This window comes from Centruroides sculpturatus, unplaced genomic scaffold (genome assembly GCF_000671375.1).
Source record: "Centruroides sculpturatus isolate CEXI.00-Female unplaced genomic scaffold, Cexi_2.0 scaffold833, whole genome shotgun sequence".
NCBI lineage: Eukaryota > Metazoa > Arthropoda > Arachnida > Scorpiones > Buthidae > Centruroides > Centruroides sculpturatus.
This window is the reverse complement of record NW_019385052.1, coordinates 35,175-55,928: the sequence shown is the minus strand read 5'-3', so window position 1 is coordinate 55,928 and position 20,754 is coordinate 35,175. Positions and strand designations below refer to the sequence as shown.

At 29.9% G+C, this 20,754-nt stretch overlaps 2 protein-coding genes across 3 annotated transcripts; both read left to right on the top strand.

Annotated features, from left to right (window-relative positions):
- Nucleotides 1-925: 925 nt before the first annotated feature.
- On the top strand, nt 926-10,065 carry LOC111633982 (TBC1 domain family member 25-like). Of its 2 annotated transcripts, XM_023378651.1 has the most exons (6): nt 926-1,003; nt 5,580-5,832; nt 7,588-7,685; nt 7,956-8,092; nt 8,173-8,270; nt 8,341-10,065. In XM_023378651.1, the coding sequence occupies exons 2-6, from the start codon at nt 5,779-5,781 to the stop codon at nt 9,871-9,873; spliced, it is 1,920 nt and encodes a 639-aa protein (XP_023234419.1). In that variant the 5' UTR covers nt 926-1,003; nt 5,580-5,778; the 3' UTR covers nt 9,874-10,065. The 2 variants fall into 2 exon arrangements, with proteins under 2 accessions (XP_023234419.1, XP_023234420.1); XM_023378652.1 differs by lacking the exons at nt 926-1,003; nt 5,580-5,832 and having other exon boundaries at nt 7,773-8,092.
- A 2,860-nt stretch (nt 10,066-12,925) lies between these two features.
- LOC111633971 (uncharacterized protein C12orf56-like) lies at nt 12,926-19,366 on the top strand. Its single transcript, XM_023378629.1, has 7 exons — nt 12,926-13,876; nt 15,922-16,415; nt 16,483-16,695; nt 18,373-18,490; nt 18,564-18,619; nt 18,992-19,136; nt 19,265-19,366. Exons 1-7 carry the CDS (start codon nt 13,625-13,627, stop codon nt 19,364-19,366), a joined length of 1,380 nt encoding a protein of 459 aa, XP_023234397.1. The 5' UTR covers nt 12,926-13,624.
- Nucleotides 19,367-20,754: the final 1,388 nt, after the last annotated feature.

Here is a 20,754-nt window from a genome sequence, read left to right as displayed (position 1 = left end):
TTGCAATTTCAATTTTATAATAAATTACATAAACATTAGTATAATAATAATAATAATAATAATAATCCATACAAAGACTGCGTACGCTCCTCCAGTTTCTAGTCCTTTGAAATTGCTGGATCTCTTGCGTGTTTCTGTAAATCTTTATTAACCCTTAACTATTCTAATAGAAAAAAACCCCATTTATCTTTTCACATTAAATGTTTCATTTTCAATTTTTAACCTTAGAAACAGTTTTCACGTATTCTATCACGTGTAATCACGAGATCAGATTTATAACATTTATCAAATAATAAAGATATTTTAAACTAAAATGAAATACTACGATAGCATTCTTAAGATGTTATCAATCTTTCTTCCCCCTCATCTCTTCCCTGAGACTACATCTAAGATGATGCCATCGAGGAGGAGAGATCCATTCAGCATCCACAGGATAATGAGAAAAATTATTATTTTATCGTAAAGAACTGTTGCGTTAATGTTTTCTATAATAAATCATATTGTTAATTATTTATAAGAGTAATTATAACGTATTCTTATAAGGATTTTTGTTATGAGCTAAAATAAAATTCCAAAAAACTGAAAAACATATATAGATACAGCCCAATCTCAGACGATTTGATACATTATCGTGTACTGATATTGGGTCGGTGACTCGAATTCGAGACAGAATGATAATAAAATTTATATTTTACAAGTACATTCGGCAATTATCTTATAAGACTTTAGTTTAAATTGTTATTGTTGTTATTTTTAATTTTATCAGATTTTTAAAATTGCGCATTTAAAATCATCTCATTAAATAAAAAATTCATTAAAACTGAGCCAGATTCAACTAAACGAATCAAAATCATTCGTATTAAATATTTAAAATGTAAATTTAAACCGTTAATGACGTCGCTTTTACGAAAATTCCGATTGGTCGATTTCACTATAAATACGTTAATTTAAATTTCGAATATTTGAAAATTTTTAATTCAATTTCTTTTTACCTTGGAAAAAAGTAAATAAATTTTGTTTAATAATATAAAATTAATACGTTATTTTTAAAATATTTTATGAAAGGAATAATAGTGTAATATTTATTATTATCACTTTTATATACAAAATAATTAAATTAAAATTTTAAAAAATATATAAATTATCAAAATCTTTCGACCTTTCTACCTGAATGATTGATGAAAGGCCAAGATTAGATCCATTTTAAATTTCCATTTAAATGATAAAAAAGAAAAAAAATTAAAATTTCCATTTGAAAGTAAAGTTCACACATAAAAAATTTATAATATTTAATAAAATAAATTATTCGAAAAAAATTAAAAATTTCGTAAAATTTTGCTAAAGATCTAAAGGAATTTGTACATAGAGATAATTTGTTAAGAAGATTATTTATTTGTAATCTTTAAGACTATATATCAAATAAATAAACATGTTTACTTCAATACTTTCTTCACTCTTACCCTGATTATTTTTACTCTTAATTTCACTTTAATAAATTCTATAAGCTTTTGATTATAATAAACAGAAATAAAAAATAATAATATATTGTTAATGTCTTTAAAAAATAACAAAATTTGTTATAGAATTAAATATATTTTTAAAGTACAATAGTAACCATACTAATAATTTAAAATTTAAGTTTAAACACTGATTGATCAGTTAAAAATTAACATTTCTAATTGATCAATCAGTGTTTATTTTTTGAATATTTTAAATAACCCAATCACGTGTTAATGTAATTTTCAAATTAACCAATATGCTGCTTGAATTCAATTATTTGAATTCTTACTCATCTGATTGGATATTAGTGTAACTTTTATATTATAAATTTTAAACAAGCCAATTAAAAATTAATTTTAAACATTTTAAATTATAAATTAAACAATTTTCAAGAAATAAATATTTTATATTTAAAAATAGATCTATTTTTTATTTTATTTTAGTGTAAAACAATAATATATACAGTGTATACAGTATGTACTGTATCTTTCTTACTATTTTTAACAGTAGAGAAACATTTAAAAATAAAATAATTTTTACCCGCTACGTTATCAACTTCGAGTTTATTGTTTATCACCAGAAATTTATATTTTTTACTGCAGTAAACAGCTTTTAAACATCTAAACTGAATCAGCCACGTGCATCTCCTGTGTCATATGACTACTGAAAGACTTATAACAAATTAACGAGCTTACTACTTTGACCTACATCCAATTTAATAATACTAGATGAAGGAATTGCAAGACATAAGCAAATACAGATCTATAATTACTTCAAATTCTTGTTAAATCGACCAAAATAAAAATTGCTTACATTTTATTATTATTATTATTATTATTTTAATTGTAAATTCTGTATAAATAATTTGAAATTTTGCAATGGTAATTTGTAAAAGTAAAATATTAAGGACAAATCGATTTAATAGATAAATTGCAAGAATTTTTTTAAAAAAATGTTAGTCAAGGTCTAATGATTATGAGTAACATTTCTTAGATTTTATTCTAAGCTTGATAATTTCGAATATCACTTTTTGATTTTAAATGATAGGATATATAAGTTAAAATACTTTAAATCTTTGATTTCGGTGAAAAATATTAACGTTTTAAAGTACTTGAGATAATCGAACATTTCTAAATTATTATTGAAATTCTTTAATAAATGTTGAAATATTTTTAATTCTATAAAAAATTTTTTTAAAATTTAAATTATGAACCTTTAAAATATTACAATATAATCGTTGTACAATATTGTAGAAACTTTACGTTGAATAATACAATATTAAACCAATATGAATTACTGCTATTCATTCACGTTGTAGCAGTTTTAACGAGCATTAACTTGTAATCATCTCTTCTATACAATATTATATTAAAACTTTAAATACTGATATAAAATTTAAGTGTAGACGTAGTTCTATCTTCATGAACAGGTGAAATATAGTCGCATAATTTTTAAGTGATTTTTTTTAAAACTGACACGTAGCAGTTTTAATATATACAGATTTGTTTTAACACCTTAAATTTGAGTTTTTATCCGATTTAATATTTTTATAGAGTTTAAATAATTCGAAAGATTTACGAGTTTCGCATCACGTAGCCAATCCATCTGTTGTTAAGATAATATTAGGACAGGTCTTTTTTATCCTTGGTGATATATATCAGGACAGTGCAATCTCATTTATGAAATAACTCGAGAAAAATTCTGTATGCAATTGATAATGCGTTCACGGGTCGAGTTAATCACTTTACTACCTTCTAAATACAGATAAGATGAGATTTTAACAAACAGATTAAACAACTATAAGTAGGATATTTCAGATATAATTGTCTGTATTTAAAAATAATTATTTTTTTTAAAATCAAGAATAACTTATAAATATTTATAATTAATTTTAAAATATGTTTCGATGGTCTAATTAATAAAAATGCAACTTTTTAAAAATGGTATAACTTAACACCTGTACTGTACAGTACATTGTAATGCAATAATACATCAAATGATGAAATTTCTATCAATTGTGTCTATCAGATTCAATAAGTAATAGTCCTAGACATTAATCTTGACTAAATAAATGATCCAAAAATTGAACTTGAGGTTGTTCTATTTTTAGAATCAGATCCTTTAAATCTTCATGCAAACATTCAATAAATTAATTTAAAAGGTTAGAATTATTATTATATAAAATCATTAAGAATATATCACCAAGGATAAAAGGATAATTGTAAATATTTCATATGAGAATAAACATAAACTAGAGAAAATAATCAGGATATAAAACTTTTCATTTATTATAATCCTACTATTCAATAGGTTGATGAACTCAATAAAATTCTCACATGTATCAAGTATAAACAAGTATATGTATCTGAAATATTGATATAGAAGAGGAAGAAACATAAATAGGCTTACATTTATCAAACAAAACGTTGTAAGATATCATTATATAGTCTTGAAATTACGTATATTAAGTTTGGCATTTAAGACACGAATATATAATTTCGAATCAAATTATGTAATTGTAATGATGATAATTTTAATGATATTTTAAAAGTCTTATTAATTTTAAAGATCAAAATGATACAATATCAAAATTTTTGTCTTTTTTCTCCATATCACAATTATTGTTTTGTTGATTATTTTGCAACATGTCTGTAACCATGGATTTTTAATCAAAATCTCTCTATATTTTTTTAACATACAAACAATGGTTTATATGTAGATAATTTTAGTTTTGGTATACTGTACATATCTGTTGATTTCTCGTACTTTTATATTTATACATCGATATAAAATACGAGGTACTTAAAAAAATTTAAACGGACTTCATTAAAAATCTCTAATTAATTCACAATTAATCTTCTAAATATTTGGCATATTATTATACGCATAGTCAGTTCAGATAATTATGTACTGACTGACTATACAACAGCGCTATTATAATGCTGTAATTGATATATTCATATATAAGTAAAGAAAAATCTCATTTATAAGTAATTATAGCTAAAATTTAATTGTCAGAATTTATTATTATAATTTACAAACTCGCTTAGATTAAAGTAAATCAGCTTATATTTTTCAATATAAAATGCCATAAAAGTCTCATATAAATATTGAATTTTGAAAATAGAATATTGGCATTCTGAACACGTTAACGTTATTTAATGTTAAAGTGTCATGTTAATACACTGATAAATATTCAAATATATGTCGCCTTTATGTTTTAAGGTCTACAATCTTTGAAATCAATATTTAATTTATCAAATTATAAAATTAAACAGAATTATCTTATTAATTACAATTTTTAACTGATAATATAATTATTATTAATATACGTTAACAGGATATCGCAATTCTGATTAAATCGGAAACATTATCCTTATCGAGTGTTAATCCTTAACGGATTAAAATATAGTTTATTATCTTCATTATCATTAAATTTATTCATAACTTATTAGAAAAATTTGTTAACTAAAGGATAAATATCAGCAATAACAAAATTTCCGCCTCTTAATATGTAAGCATTTTTACTTTTTGTAGATAAGGAAATTGAATGTTTAGTAAAGTAATAGACTACTTGTTCTTACTCGGAATTTAAATACAAATTTTTATATTTGAGGATATTTTCTGTAATTGGGGACGTTATAATTTCAAATTCATACATTTTATGTCCTTCTTTAGCGAGTTAAACGTTTGTTTTAACTTAATAATCATAAAATATCTATAACTGTAGTAATAAAACTGCAACAAAATACAGATGCGCCGTTAAAGAATTGCTTAGATAAATTCATTTTAATAATTAAAATAAATTAAATAGCATTCGTTTCAGGATACTGAAGAGTATTTTAATACATAAATAAAATTCCTATCGATTTTCAACAAAATATAACCCTTTAACGTAAAAAAACTGCCGCCAACAAAAAAAGAATTTAAATTTACATTTTTAAATTCGAAATGTTTCATTTTAAATAAATATATATAGGCCTATATAACGAAGATTAAATTACAAAAATTAATATTTCGTTTATGATTATTACTAATAAAATATAACTCAAATTTTAATTTCTAAATATCTCGTACAGGTTAGCATTGGTTAGGATGGCATTTACGTCATTGTTATCTATCCGCTAGATGGCTGCGTAGACGACTGACGTAAAGCAAGACGTCACAAAATGGATGGAAAAGACAATTTTGTGTCTTTGCCTCATTGGGAAGGAATTGTTCATCTAGGAAACCTCGACAGTTGCTACTCTTCTGATGTAATGGTTATTAATTGACACTATGTCCGGCATATTAGGATATCATGTCGGCGAAGCTATTCGTGTTCGAGTTCAGGTAAGCATTCATTTAACTATATATAAATTCGCATATGTTATGTTGTATAATGAATATTACCGTATTAAACTCGAAATTTTACTTATTTAAATTTTTATAATATATCTTATACACGCGTAGATATTGAAAGAATGTTATGTGTCAATTACACAAGCTGTTTTTCCGATGTTACTCCATTTAAATATAGCATTGAAACACGCATAGTTCTATATACACGTACCACGCCGAAATAAATATAATTGCTTAAATATTATAGAAATTTTATTAGTAATAAAGTAAATATTTAGGTCGAATATTTTTTTTTCCGGCTTGGGTCGTTAAAAATGTTCTGAAGTCACCCAACCAGATAATGTATTTCCCCAGGAAATGCAGTGTAACTACCGTACAGTTTCTTACATGTGTATACATTTATATACTGGTCTTAAATTAAATGTATAAAAAACTACATATGTTCTTAATTAAGATGTATGTATGTATATACATACATACATACATACTTTAAGGACATATGTAACTTAGTTCGACATTCTTCATTAATATAACTACTTAAATATGTAGTTACATCCATTTTTAAGACATGACTACAGAAATTCTATATACAAAAGTGCAAATTATGTAAATGAAATTGCTGTTCTGATTTGATGTAATATATAAAATCATAAGAGCAATTTAATTGAATGGATTTATATTTGTATATAAAAATTAAAGGTTAGAAAGGCTTATATATTACACTCTATGAATATTTAATTACATTTAGATTTATATATATAAGAACATAAATTTAAACTTATATAAGAAATTGAGAAATTATAATTTTATTGTCCTGATTTATGATAACACATTAAGTTATATAACAATAAAAAAAAAAAACAACCTGTACAGGAATATTTTAATTGGACAGTTTGGAATTATAATAGGATTTTGAACTACATAGCCTAATTTCTTAAGAATATTAATAAATGTTTAACACAATTTACCATTTTTTAAAATAATTTTGACCTATTTAGCCTAATAAAAATTCTTTATTTATCAATAATTAATTTCTGTACATAAGAATGTTGTCTCTCCTAAAAATAGGATCCATAAATAATTATACTCCGCTTATCTCTACATTAAACACTTGAACTCATACAACGTATTAATTATTTTAAAGGAAGCATATCTTCGAAATCAGAATCGATATTCAGATTAGTATTAATATCATTCCGGACTCTGTAATACCCATTAAAAGCCTCAGATAAAATGGAAAAAAAATCATTAAGATGATTAAAACAATGAAATGTAGGCCAGGGTCTTTCACAGGTCAAAGTGTATATAGAAGGAAGTGACTGGTTTTTTCTAAAGAATGGCTCTCAGCTGGCATCTGATCTCAATGGCCATTCAATGTAGAAATTGTTAAGCGTTATGCGATGCATTAGTTTTTTGAAATTCCAAAGATTGTTGGACTCTATTGGTTGTTAACCTCCATAGGAACGTGTTATCGAGCCGTGATTGGCTAAATCCTACATTTAATCTCAGGTTAAGCAAAGTCAAAAGTTTTATCTGCAATCTAAAGATGTCCTGTGTAATATTCGATTATAAAATCTATTATGTGAGTCATATTGTCTCGCCAGTTTTCAAAAAGAAAATTTTTCGATCATCGTATTCTTCCTTAATGACATTTTTCTATGTTTTAATTATTATTATTATTATTATTACTGTTACTTTCCTTCTAACACTATGGAAATCGATTTTAACTATAATTTTCTTTTATAGATGTCGCCACACGTCGAAAGGAAATTTAGTGTCGACCCCGAAATTACTTCTTTTGATATGTTGCAGTCACTTCTGGCGAAAATTTACGACATAGAAGGGTTCGTGTCGAATTTATTAAACTTTATTATTGTTTTGTGAAGTTTTTTTATGAGCGCACACAACGAGTTTCTTTTCTGTTACGATAGAAACACGTCATAAGCGAATCGTCATACGATTGGATAATTCCGGATATATTGTCCAATGAACTAATACATTTAAAATTTTTTGAATTTAAAAAGACGAATCGGATTAAAAATAATTTCCATTTGAAAAATTTTGAAATTTGAATTAACGAATCATCGAATAATCTCGTTTTCTTCGATAATTAGGGATTTTAACATCAGTTATATGATGGGAAATTCTGAATACCTTCCTTTGGCTTCCGACTGGGATTTAGATGCCGCATTTGCCGCAGCATCTCACCCTTTTCTTCAGTTAAGAATCGAAACTCTTCCACGAGATAAAGGTATTAACTTTGTAACTAATTAATATTCTAGCCGTTAATTTATTAAGATAATCGTATTTATCACATTATAATCCTTACAGCTTTGGACGAATGGGACATAATCGCTCCAATTGACGTGCCTTTTCTCTCCTCCGATTCTGGACTAAAATCTTCACTTGCCAATTCTTTCTTGAATCAAGTAAGTATCCTTCATTCTTCACTCGCGTCATCTCTTGTTAAATATTAAATATTTACCTGTTAAATTGCAGATGGAAAAGACTTTTACGTTCTTGCAGAAGGCCTTTCACTTAAACGATAACAACCCTGGAGCTAATCAAAAGAATCCTATGAACAATACGGAATTCCATACATATTTTGATAGTGATGGCCGCTTGATTCGGCCGAAAGAACTACGCTTGTCTGTTTATCAGGGTGGCATCGAACCATCTCTTCGATCTGTCGTCTGGAAGCACATTTTAAACGTCTACAGCGAAAATCTCAGCCAATCGGAACAGCTGGCTTATTTAGCTAGGAAGAACGAAGAGTATGAAAAACTCCGAGACAGTTGGACTCGTTTGCAGGATCATTTAACGGACGAAGCGAAACGTCTCAGTAATAATGTTTGGAAGGACGTTCTACGTACCGATAGGACTCATAAATTTTATTCCGGAAGCGATAATAAAAATTTAACATCCCTATTTAATATATTAACAACGTACGCGCTCACTCATCCCTCCGTTTCCTACTGTCAGGGGATGAGCGATATTGTTTCTCCATTATTGGTGGTCATGAAGCACGAAGGACACACGTATCTCTGCTTTTGTTCTTTAATGGAGCGGCTTAAAAGTAACTTTGACCACGATGGCCGATCGATGATGCTGAAGTTTAATCATCTCTCCTTACTTCTTCAGCATTACGATCCAGAATTTCATCGTTATCTTAAGAAACAGGGTGCTACGGATCTCATTTTCTGTTACCGGTGGCTGCTACTCGAACTGAAAAGGGAATTCGCCTTTGATGATGCGTTACATATGTTGGAGGTGTTATGGAGTTCGCTTCCACCTTCATCTAGGACTGAAGTATCGTTGAGTGAGGTTGACGACTTCTCTCTTTCTTTGACAATTGACGAACGAAGCAGACACAGCAGCGGTTACGAAACCGCTGTGGAGAGTAGCGGCAATAGTAATGACAGTAACAACAGCTCGGATGCGTTATGGAAGGAACATTTCTGCGAAAGTCAGTGTACTGTTTTAGATAGCGACGAAAGGAACCACGTTACGAACTGCTTAGCAACACATTCCTGCGATTGTTTGTTGGAAGGTGTTAGGAGGAGGCGATTTTCTCTAGATCACTGTCTACGTAATGATTTAAGTTCCAGCGGGCGTTACGACGATTACTTCAATACTTATCCGCCTACATCGAAGGCTAGCGAAGGTTACATATCAGAAGAAGAAAGCAATTCGGGCGATTACACTTTATTGGAAGAAAAATGTGCCTTCATAGATTCGGGAATGACTGATTTATCTTGCAGGGATCGATTTACATTACCCGATCCTCAGGATTTAGCGGGAGGGAATCCTTTTCTTCTCTTCCTCTGCTTAACCATCCTTCTCCAGCATAGGGACGTTATTATAGCCAAACAGATGGACTATAACGATATGGCTATGCATTTTGATAAGCTGGTAAGGAAGCATAATGTACAGAGGGTATTGAGTAAGGCAAGGAGTCTTTTCGCGGAATATTTAAAGTCCAGATGGCAAGAGAATTCTGATGATTACACAATATGGAATATCAGATCTTAATTATGTACCTGTATATTTTTTGTACAGAATCCATTTTTTAATGAAGAGAGATGTGTTCATAATGTACTGTACATAATATTCGCGAATTTTTTTAATTGTAAAAGAAAATAAGCATTATTTAACAAGATCGGTCTGGTATTCGTTAAAGAAGAGCAATAAAACTGTTTTTAATTATTTTATTTTTGAACAAAATCAAGTTTAATTATATAAAACTTACTAAATAATGTTTTACGGGCATTTATAACGGTAAATAATTTAAATTTATAAGTTAATGGAGAAAATAATTGATAAAAAAAAACACTACGTACAATAGTCGTAAATTCATATATCGAAGAATTAATACGATAAAATGGAACTTAATTATGATTAAAACGATGGCGACGGTATTGATTATCTATTGAAGTGAGAAATTATCAGTTTAAAAATATTTAAAGTGATATTTTAAATGGATTTTTATCTAAATTAAACAGTTATAATTAAGAAAAATATAGGTAAACACTTTAGTAGAGAGGAATTTTAAGTAATGAAATTCTTCAACCGAACGATTTCTGCTTAGAAAACACGAAAGTAGGACACGTCTCGCGTGAAGAAAATCGCTTTCCTATAACAATGCAAATTCTATCGATTGTTCTCTGATGTAATGCGAATAGCGATTTGTTTACTCAATAATAATGTTCCTTTAATATTAGATCATATAGCTTAAGTATAGTCAAACCTCCAATAACGACCAACTAGTCTAAATGGCGGCCATTTTTTTCCTGGAACTTTGTTTCTTAAAAAAAAGTCGTACAAATTAACCTGCAAACAATGCAGTTGCGTAGCGTAGTGGGGGCGGCAGGGGCGGACCACCCCGGGCGGCACTTTTTAGGGGGCGGCAAAATTTCACAATAAATAATAATAATATCTTGTAAAAATTTGAACCAATCTATCCTATATTTGCGTCGCACCTACGATAGTGCTATCATCCGGACAGTCCGGGTGAACTAGTAATTTTATCCCGGGATATCCTGCGCAACCTGTTGACCTTTGTTTTTTTTGCTTGTACGAATCATTCGTATTCATATATACCTCCAATGTCCACCAATGTCCAATACAGCTAAGTCATCTAGGTTACTTACGTTACTCCTACCCAATTCTCCCTAATCACTAACTGAACCGGCATGCACTGCACATTATTCTTCGCATTGCAAAATGACATACGCATTCCTCAGGAACTTCTGTTCGAACAAACCTCACCCCCCGTCCGGGTCAGCGATTTTAAAAAGGTGGCAACACTAGCACGGAATTTTTCATTACTTATTCTGTGACGAAACTGAATTTTAGTTTTTAAATTGAGATACCTAAATAAGGGGGAGGCGAAATTTTCCTTTGCCCCGGGCGGCTGACACCCACGTTACGCCACTGAAACAACGGCCATTTTTTTTAAATGTTCCCGCCAGTGGTCGTTGTTCAGAGGTCGACTTAAATAGCAATTTTGCAATTACAAAATGTCCTTTATTGGATATATCTGATCTATGATATTATTTGAAACCAATGGGGTTATAATTAGTAATTATCACTTTGAATAGTGCAAAATTCGACTTTAAACGGCCAAAATTACATATTAAGCAATTTTATAGATATATTATCAAAAGAAAATAAATTTCATCTCGATTTTTTTTTTAGAAATTTTCTATATAATTAGTAACACTTCCAGTAAAGTTTACATAAATGAAATTTATCTTTAAGTGTTATGTTTATTATGTGTGTATCTCTGCGTGTACACATGTATTTGTCTGTCTTGTATGTGTGTTTATGTGTCTGATTTGAATCTCTTTTGTGCTTTATATGTGTGTATAAACCTTTCTACACCTCCATTTTGTACACTCATATATACAGTGCATTCTCAATAATCCGAACTAATTACGATACGATATTAAAAAGTTCTGATTAAATAGCCAAGTACAGTACTGTACGTAAATTTTATACTGTATTTGGTATATGCAGTAAAACCTGTTCAAAACGGAAGCTTAATAAAATAGAAACCTGCAAAAACGGGAAAAATTCTTCGGAACGAAGCGATTTTCTGTACTAAAAGAAACCTGTTCAAAACGAAAACCTGCCAAACCGGAATAAATATTCGTACCGTGCGAGTCCGGTTTATAGAGGTTTTACTATATATTTACATTAATGTATATTAATATTACAAATTTGTCGTATATTAAAAACATAATCTAGTATTTCATTCGTTTTGGCTGAAGAATTTAAGAAAAATTGTTCGAATTATCGAGTGTACAGTATGTACGCACGAAGTATATAGGCCTATATACATGCATTTAAGCAAGATATATTTATACATGTGCCTAGATGTATGTACGCTATTATGCACAGTACGTATTGCGTGTATGTATGTACATTTAAGCGCGTTCAGTCACAGCATTCACATATGCATGCACTTAAACTTACGTGCCTGACCTTGTGTACACGTGTAAACTGTGATTGAAATCAACATTATTATTATTTCATTGTAATTATATCTGATATTTTTTTCTGGCATATAACTTTATAAAACAATGTAATATAATTTCCTAACTAATACATAAATTGAAGAAGAGTTATTTTACAGTTTAATAATTAAAAATTTAACGTATAAAGACTATTTCCGTGCCAAAAACTTTATCATTTAGGCCTATACAAGATAACAATATATTTTCAGAGTAATCCAAACCGGAAACGGAAGTAACTACATTTATAATTTTTAGGCTATCGTATAAAACACTATCACGTGCAGTCGCGACAGTAGATAATTATATTCCATTAAATTATAATAATTTTTTTATATAGTAAATTACCCTTTATAAACTAATAAATCGATTATTTATTTATTTTCTAAAATGCAATGGACGACGACTGCATAACACTTCCCTAGTGTTATTATTTTTAATAATTATAAAATTATTTCCAACTTCACACACCAGATGGCGAGATGACAGTAAAAAATTCAAAAATTTAAATCGTAAACACGTGACCCAGTTTTCTAGCAAAATGCGTGAGAGAAAGTTTATCAGGCATTTCGCAGTATTTTTCTCTCATTTATATTATAATTAGAAAAATATTTATATTTAAACGGTTCGGTTATGATAATTTAAAAAAAAATTCGTGAAAATTCAACGAAAATTCCGTGTTATTTTTTAATTATAAGCCTTAAAAACATTATTTTTTAACTTGAATGCAGCTGCTCTAATGATCAGATGTCGCTTGTTTATACATTTATTTATCAATGTAAGCCTGAGATATAGTAAATTTCTTTGATATAATTGCAAAATATTTAAATAGAATTTTAAAATTTAGTATACAGGGTCGATTCCTATACAAAAATCGAAGTCTTACCTTAGAAATTTTGGTTTTAGAGCCGAATATTATGTATTTTACACGCTAAATTTCCTTATTTTCTATACATAATTACGTAGTAAGAGGTAAAACACTGATTATTATTTTTTTAATTTACGATTATTAAACGTCTTAGTGGGAACTTCACAGCATGTAATACAGAAAAAAATATAAGTTCTTACAGCGAAATAGTTACTTTCAGGGGAAAATTTAAGTTTAATACCACGTTAGCCATATTTTCTAGGGAAAATAGGGGGTGATTTTCTACTCGAAACGAAGATATAACGTCACGAAAGGTGGCAACGTCACTTCCGTTTCGATGAAAGTACACAAAAGGTTGACAGTCTATCATTGATTGGAAGAAGTCAGTGTAGAAGCAGACATGGCAGCGAACGCACGTGATTATGGATGGATTCGCAAGAATGGAAGGTTGGAAAGCTTCTTGCAAAAATGTTTAGCTCAAGAATATTGCCAAGTTTCCTGGTACGAGCCTTGTGTAGTCAGTTCGAGTTACGATAAACAACCGACTTTTAGGTTCGTGGTGGTCACTGACGAACACGTTTACGTCACCGATAATCCCCCCACGGAATTAATACTTATTGTCCATCTGGGAGATGTCGTCAGGTTGGAAGTGGTAAGTTTTAATCGTATCTAATCGTAAAAAATTTCTTTGCACCTCATAACGGTTATCGGCAGCTAAGTAAATACGACTAACCTACTTTGCTTTGTTTGAATTTCACATGAGTAATACCTTCTGGCACGTGTCTGGAGTGCTCTTTCGAATTAATTTTGTAATTCTTTTCTGCATTTTCTTACATAACTCTCTCCCTTTTAAAAGATTTTATGTTTAAAAACGCAGTTATGTAAGATAACTGAAAGTAAAATTGTCCATAGAGAGCAGGTGATGCTGACAACCTTCCTTTCGAGTTACTTAAGATAATGTCAACTTTGTCTATCAAGATTATGCAAAATTCTTCTAAAGAATGAAAATATCATAATGATAAAGTAACCTTTCTAATATTTACATAAACTTTATATAAATTATTAAAGTTTTCCTTAGTTATATAATGCTGAGTGTAAGTTTTGAATAGGTCGAATCCAACGTTTAAAAATCTATTTTTTTTTCTTTCTTTTAGTAGAATATTTAAATAAATCGACCAATTTCTACCAAATTGACATTCAACGTACTTTAATACGGTTTTAGTACTTTTTTCCACAGAAAAATCTATACAATTTTTAGAAAAATCAACCAAAAACAGGTTCATATCCTGTAAAGTTGGCTTATCGTGCGATCTCGGTAGCTATACAGGAAAGCCGACCTTTCGAGTTTTTTTTCTCTGAAGTAAAAAGTAGTTTAATGTAACAGATACAAATTTGCATTAATTTTAATGATGCCAAATGAATTCCTTGTTTTTAAGAGAAAATATCCTAGATAAATGAATTTAATTATGAATAAAGCGATCTGTCCTACTTTGTCTTATCCTTGACCCATCAGTGATGAGCACCGTGTCATTCTGATATACGTGATGACCCTGGATGGTAAAATATAGGACACAGCATATGTGAAGGTAGCCTATTAATGATCTACCTACTCATCAAAGAAGGAAGAAGTTCACACAATCGAACGGGGTGTTCTAGATATTGTAATTTTATATTTACTCGAATTTTTGTATGGTTGTTCGAAAGCTAAATGTTTTCCGTTGCCATAGTGTTTGTTGCCTCAGATACCAAACATAGAACAGCATCGATTTAGAAAGTTAATAATTTCTTTTAATATACGATCTCTGATCATCTTATACCAATTTAAATACAATTAACACCATGTTATTAAAGGAAATTACAGATTTATATCACTTCCCATTCATGTATGGAGCAGTGAAACGAGTGCTGCCTTGTTAAACCGCCCATAATAGTAACTTCGTTTTAAAAAACTTGACCCGTATTTTTAAAACTTATAATCCGGAATTAAAGATTTTATTAATTTGACATCGAATAATATAAAATTTATCCTTCGATAAACACAAATAACTTAGAAATTTAAGAGTTTTCCGGAAGAAATTTCGAGATGCAGAGATGAGTAATTTGTTTTAAATCAGTAAAATCTCTAAGAATTTTATTAAAATACATTTTAAATTATTTTTATTTAGTTAAAAAGAGAATAAATTCTTACATTTAATTTTTTCTATGGGTTTTATTTTAAAATTCGGCTTATTACTATCTTAAATAATCTCAACCTTGCCTATCTTTAAATTGAGAAGAGCCAATTTCGAATAAAATTTCAAAGTTTTCTACTATAAATTTTAACAATTTTATAAATTAAATTAAATTATTGTAAATTCTAAATGATTTTTTAAATCTATTCCCATGTGAATGGCGTTAATAAAATCGAATTAAAGAGCGATTTTTCGTATTTAAACGAATTAAAAAAGAGCATCACAGGAACTATTTTGGCCTTACTCCATTAAAACACTTCACTTAATAGAAAAGAATTAAGATCTAATTATAATTCCATCAGCATGAATTTTCTATTTAACAGAAAGCTACAAAAGCGATAAAGTTTGGGAGAGATTTTAGTATTAATTATAGTATATATATATATTTATATTAACACTGTTTAAAAATCCATTAATTGATGAAGGACGTACAGTACACCTTAATTTTCTTGTTTGCTCCCTACAGATTAACGAATATCCAGAATTTTTAAAGGGAGCAGAACGGGAAAATGTGCAGCACATAAAAATAACATCTAAAGAAGAAGATGGAGAGGTTCCTCTATCGTTAACGGGATCGTTATCCCAAATGTCAGACATCTCTTATAGGGAGGATGCAGGATCACGTGCTTCCATACGATCCGCCGAAGGATCATCCGCTTCAGATCCAGGACCCGAATCGAAATCGCGAAAAAAATGGAACTGGAGTCGTTTCTTATCGTCTCTTTTATTATCGAGGAGAAAATGCGGTTTGCAGACAGTATCGGAAGACGATCATCAGGAATCTATACACGAAAGCGACGTCACAATAGCATCGGACGACGTTAACATTAAGAAACACAGGAAATCCATCTTCAAAAAACTTTTATTGTTCAGTAGATATAAAGTTAGATGCGAGTTAGAAACGAATAGAAGCTCTATAGCATCGCCAATCGAAGATAACTTTCTAGGAAATGACCTCAGGTAATTGTTACAGTTAAGGCGCTTCATTAATCACTCTTTACTTAAAAAAAATCCTTAATTTTTAAAGGAATCAAAGCTTCTTACACGTCACCGACCACAAGAGGCCAATTTCTGTGCCTCCAATCTCTCAACAGCTGTTATCACCAGGAGATCACGACGTCACTTTACAATTGAGATCACCTTCGGGTCGTGCACAGACGGCTCTAGGAAATTACGCAGACCATTTATTCTTAGTTAAGAAGCATGACTATCGACGCAGTTTATCCGATAATCCGGAGGAGTAAGTTTACAATTTTTACAAAATAATAATAATAAATTTACACGAATTCCTCCCTCGTATGCATCAATTAATCTACTTAACGAGCATTCGTGCGGATAAATGATGTTCACGCGTGACTAATACTATAACGATTAGGGGTATTGTAGAGGATTAACTGCAATTTTTGCTCTAGATTTAATTAAATAATGTTACCAGCAATCTGGTTATCTGTCGGGACGAAACTGGCGCTCACACTATCCATTTTTCTGCTTTATGTTATTATAAAAATAAAAACAATCATTTATCTTCTGGAGCAAAAAACTGAACGTACTCATGCGTAAAAATGTTATTACAACAAAACAATTTAAACTCTCTCCAATTTTATGATTTAATGGTTATTTTATGTTCTGCACATTCTTTTCTTTCGACACAAGCAGTAAAATTATACGTTCTGGTTTGTTTTAACGATGACAATTGAACGCCAGCATTTATTCTTTGTGCAATAAATCCTCTTTTTTTTAAAGGAAGATTTATTAATATATTCAGTTAAAGACTAAAATTATTTCGAAACAATTTTTTTACTATTTAATCTATTTTTTTTTCGTTGAAACAAAAGAATTTCGTCCATTTAATAATATGAATAGGATGCAAAAAATGCTTTCGAGCACTGTCAATGAAAACAAAAATTCTCTTGAGCATCATTAACGGATGCAAAATGCTCTCAAGCATTATCAATGGATACAGAACGGATAAAATGGATGCAGATTATATCTCTTTCGGATATTCATTTGTTATAAAATAATTAAATTTCACAATTTTGACAATGCTTAATACTAAAAGCATCATTTACAACAATATAAATGGTGCTCAAAAATTAGTTAACCGTTCAGATTTACACTGTAACTATCTGTTCTGAATGCATTTTCATGTTCTGCAAACAATTTACAGAATTCTAAAGTTTGTACATTTTGATTCTCACGATCCAAGTAACATATCAGTTAATTGAGTTGTGGGGCACCTTGTAGATATAAATCACAATTATTATTAATTTAAATTCATTAAAGAAACGGTATCTAGGAAAACTAAATTAAAAAAAAAAAAAACATTAATTTTATTCATTAATATAATGAAACAGAACTAAATTATAACGAAAATAAAATATTTAACAAATTCTATTCAGTGTAACAATGTAGCAAATGTAATTTCTGTTTACAGAATGACATCAAAACAGATTTAATTTAATTCCACTCTATCCAAAACTCGTTAAAAGGATTCTGGTTTAATTTGACTCGACTACATTTACCCATTACACAGACTACTGGACAACATTAAGTCAAAATTCTTAAAGCACAACCACACTCGAAGATATTACGCCAATTTGACATCATTCTTCCAGTTTTCTTACGGAAAAACTGTGATAATGACGTCAATTTGACGCAAAAGTGTACACTATTTAGACGAAACGAATGCACTTAAACAGCTAAAGAATTTTTGTATCCATTTTATATCCATTGATGATGCTTGAGAGCAATGTTTGCATCCATTGATAATATTCGAAACAAGTTTATAATAGTGCACCGAACTACCAGCGTAACTCGAAACTAAATGGTTTACTTTCAGTAAATACATGGAAATTAATCTTAATAAATTAATATATTAAAATATATCCTTTAAATATACTCAAAATTATATTTCCAGTTCGACTAATAAATCAAAGAAATCACCTAAACATCCGTCCGAATTACATTTATACATCTTAACAGCGCAGTCGGCAATTTTTAGACACTTAATCGCTGCTTGGAATAGGATATTAGTGGTGAGTATCTTGTTATATTTTCCAAATTTCTTCCAAAAATATCCATTAAACACGAATTTATTTTCAAATTTAGAAATTAACGATTCGTATGGAGAATGATCAAATTTATTTCAACAAAGGATCAAACAGGTATTTATCGTGGAAATCATTGGTTATAAATGAATCTGGGACCTTTTTTAGGTTTATAATTTGAATATCAAATTGATAGAAAAATAATACGAGCCGTGTTGTTCCGTTTTAAGAACGTTGACACCGTCATCAATGCTGCACCCCCTTTGAAAATCAACATTCGTGTCGACGGCGGGATTACAAGCTCGTTGCGTGTTGATAGGCCACTTGGTAGAGCCTTTAACACGTGATTAATTGTTTTCAAGATCAATATATATATATTTTTTTAATTATACTTACTATTTAATTAAAATATTATAAAGTTCAGAGTTCATCCTCGTGTATGCATTTATTCTTTTAAATGATTCTTTAATGGGGTTCTTAACATTGCAGAGAGCACTTCGACCAAATTCTTCTCGACGTATACCGTAAACTAAATGCAATTAATCAAAATGATATGGCTCAATTGAGAGTTTTAATGGATAACTTTCAGACGGAGTTAACGAGGTCGTCTTTGGCTAGGAAGCTATTTTGGAAGGTGAGTGGCTCACGTTTTTATTGAATAAAAATATGGTCAAGGTTCTTGTGATTGAGCGTACAGCAGTTGAAACGCTCCAATTACTGTACTATCAACCTTTCTAGTTAATGAATCCTCCCTCTCTGTAGGACGATGACTCCCATTACTCGCTTAGATACGGTGAAGTAGACTTTGCAATTCTTTCCGAACGTATAACCAATCTTAGGATTGAAGTGGAATTAATGGGATAAGGCCTTCGAGAGATCTGCAAAGGGGACGCCTTTAGGGTTCTTTCTATGGAAAACTAGTCCATATTTAAGTGTTAGAAACGTGAAGAAAATCCGGTCTATGGGAAAGTAGTGCTAGAGTCGTGAAAAAACCCGGAAAACTATACGTGGCGAAGCCTGAACCCGCGACCAAACTACCAGAGTTCTGCGGCTTTATCAACTCGGAGATTAGTGGGCACAACCCATTTTTAGATGAGTTTTAATATATTTATATTCACGTTAAATATCAGGGAGGGACCGCGTTACTGTTTATATACACTCAGCATTTTATATATATTGTATTTTTAGAATATTGCCCAAGTTTCTTAGTTATAATTCTCATCATGCTTGTTCTACGTCATTCTCGCTGTTAAGCTGTATGTAAAGAATACAAATTACATCCGTTTTTATCTCGTACATTTAATTTACAGGGATATTTTTCGGGCGATTAATAATTTAAAGGGCCAAGAGGGGAAAATTAACCACAGAATTAATTTTAAACTGAAAATGCTCGTTAACCAGTTTTATCCAATATCTAACATATGTTGCAATTATAAAACATTAAATCGTCAAGGTTATCGATCATATCGAGTGTACACTACGTATCGATCTAATGTTGTGTAGCTTCGGTAGACGTAAAGACCTCAATACTTCTATAATAACAATTCGAACAGGAGAAGATAATGTAGAACTCGAGAGATAAGAGCCCCTACCATTTCATAAAAGTTGGATTTAACAATAGAAACGAATCGAGATTGATCTTTAGATCGATCGATCGATCACTTGACTGAGATTATAAATGGGTCGAGATTAATTTAAATTGCCTTTCTTGGTGTCTCTAGGGAGACGCATTAATTTATAATTTACTCGAATTTCTTTCACTTTTACGTGAATTTTACACCATTCTTGGGCGAATATAGATCTAAGATGTAATACTGTATGTAGTGACGTGAACGTATATAAGTATTTTAATGTTATCCACTCGAATTTACGATTTTTATATTATTGACCTTTACTGTTTATACTGTTTGTTATGTTTCCTAGATACTTGTTTGTTTCATTGTACTTATTTCTATTTATTTCTATTGTCACGTAAGCAATGTATTCTGAGCTAATTTATTGAAATATTCTGATGTGTTACTTTTTAACCCTTCTTTCTTCCCTATGGTCACTATAAGGCCTTTTTTTCATACCCATCGTGGATTTGGCATGCCCACAATGAGGAACAAATGTGACGGACGGGCCCAACATATCCGCCCATGAAAAATTCCTTAAAAGTGATCTCCAGACCAGTAAGCTGAAGCCCACTGTTGGGAATTCGAAGAGAACCATACCAGTCATCCCTGCTATTAGGCTATATTAATAAACCATGA

What these genes read in the sequence shown, in the direction of transcription:
- LOC111633982 (XM_023378651.1), top strand. Translation starts at nt 5,779, where the DNA reads ATGTCCGGCATATTAGGATATCATGTCGGCGAAGCTATTCGTGTTCGA. An exon ending in CTATTCGTGTTCGAGTTCAG is followed by an intron (nt 5,833 to 7,587) that starts GTAAGCATTCAT and finishes TTTCTTTTATAG; the next exon opens with ATGTCGCCACACGTCGAAAG. An exon ending in AAAATTTACGACATAGAAGG is followed by an intron (nt 7,686 to 7,955) that starts GTTCGTGTCGAA and finishes TTCGATAATTAG; the next exon opens with GGATTTTAACATCAGTTATA.
- LOC111633971 (XM_023378629.1), top strand. Translation starts at nt 13,625, where the DNA reads ATGGCAGCGAACGCACGTGATTATGGATGGATTCGCAAGAATGGAAGG. An exon ending in TTTCTAGGAAATGACCTCAG is followed by an intron (nt 16,416 to 16,482) that starts GTAATTGTTACA and finishes TAATTTTTAAAG; the next exon opens with GAATCAAAGCTTCTTACACG. An exon ending in TTATCCGATAATCCGGAGGA is followed by an intron (nt 16,696 to 18,372) that starts GTAAGTTTACAA and finishes TTATATTTCCAG; the next exon opens with TTCGACTAATAAATCAAAGA.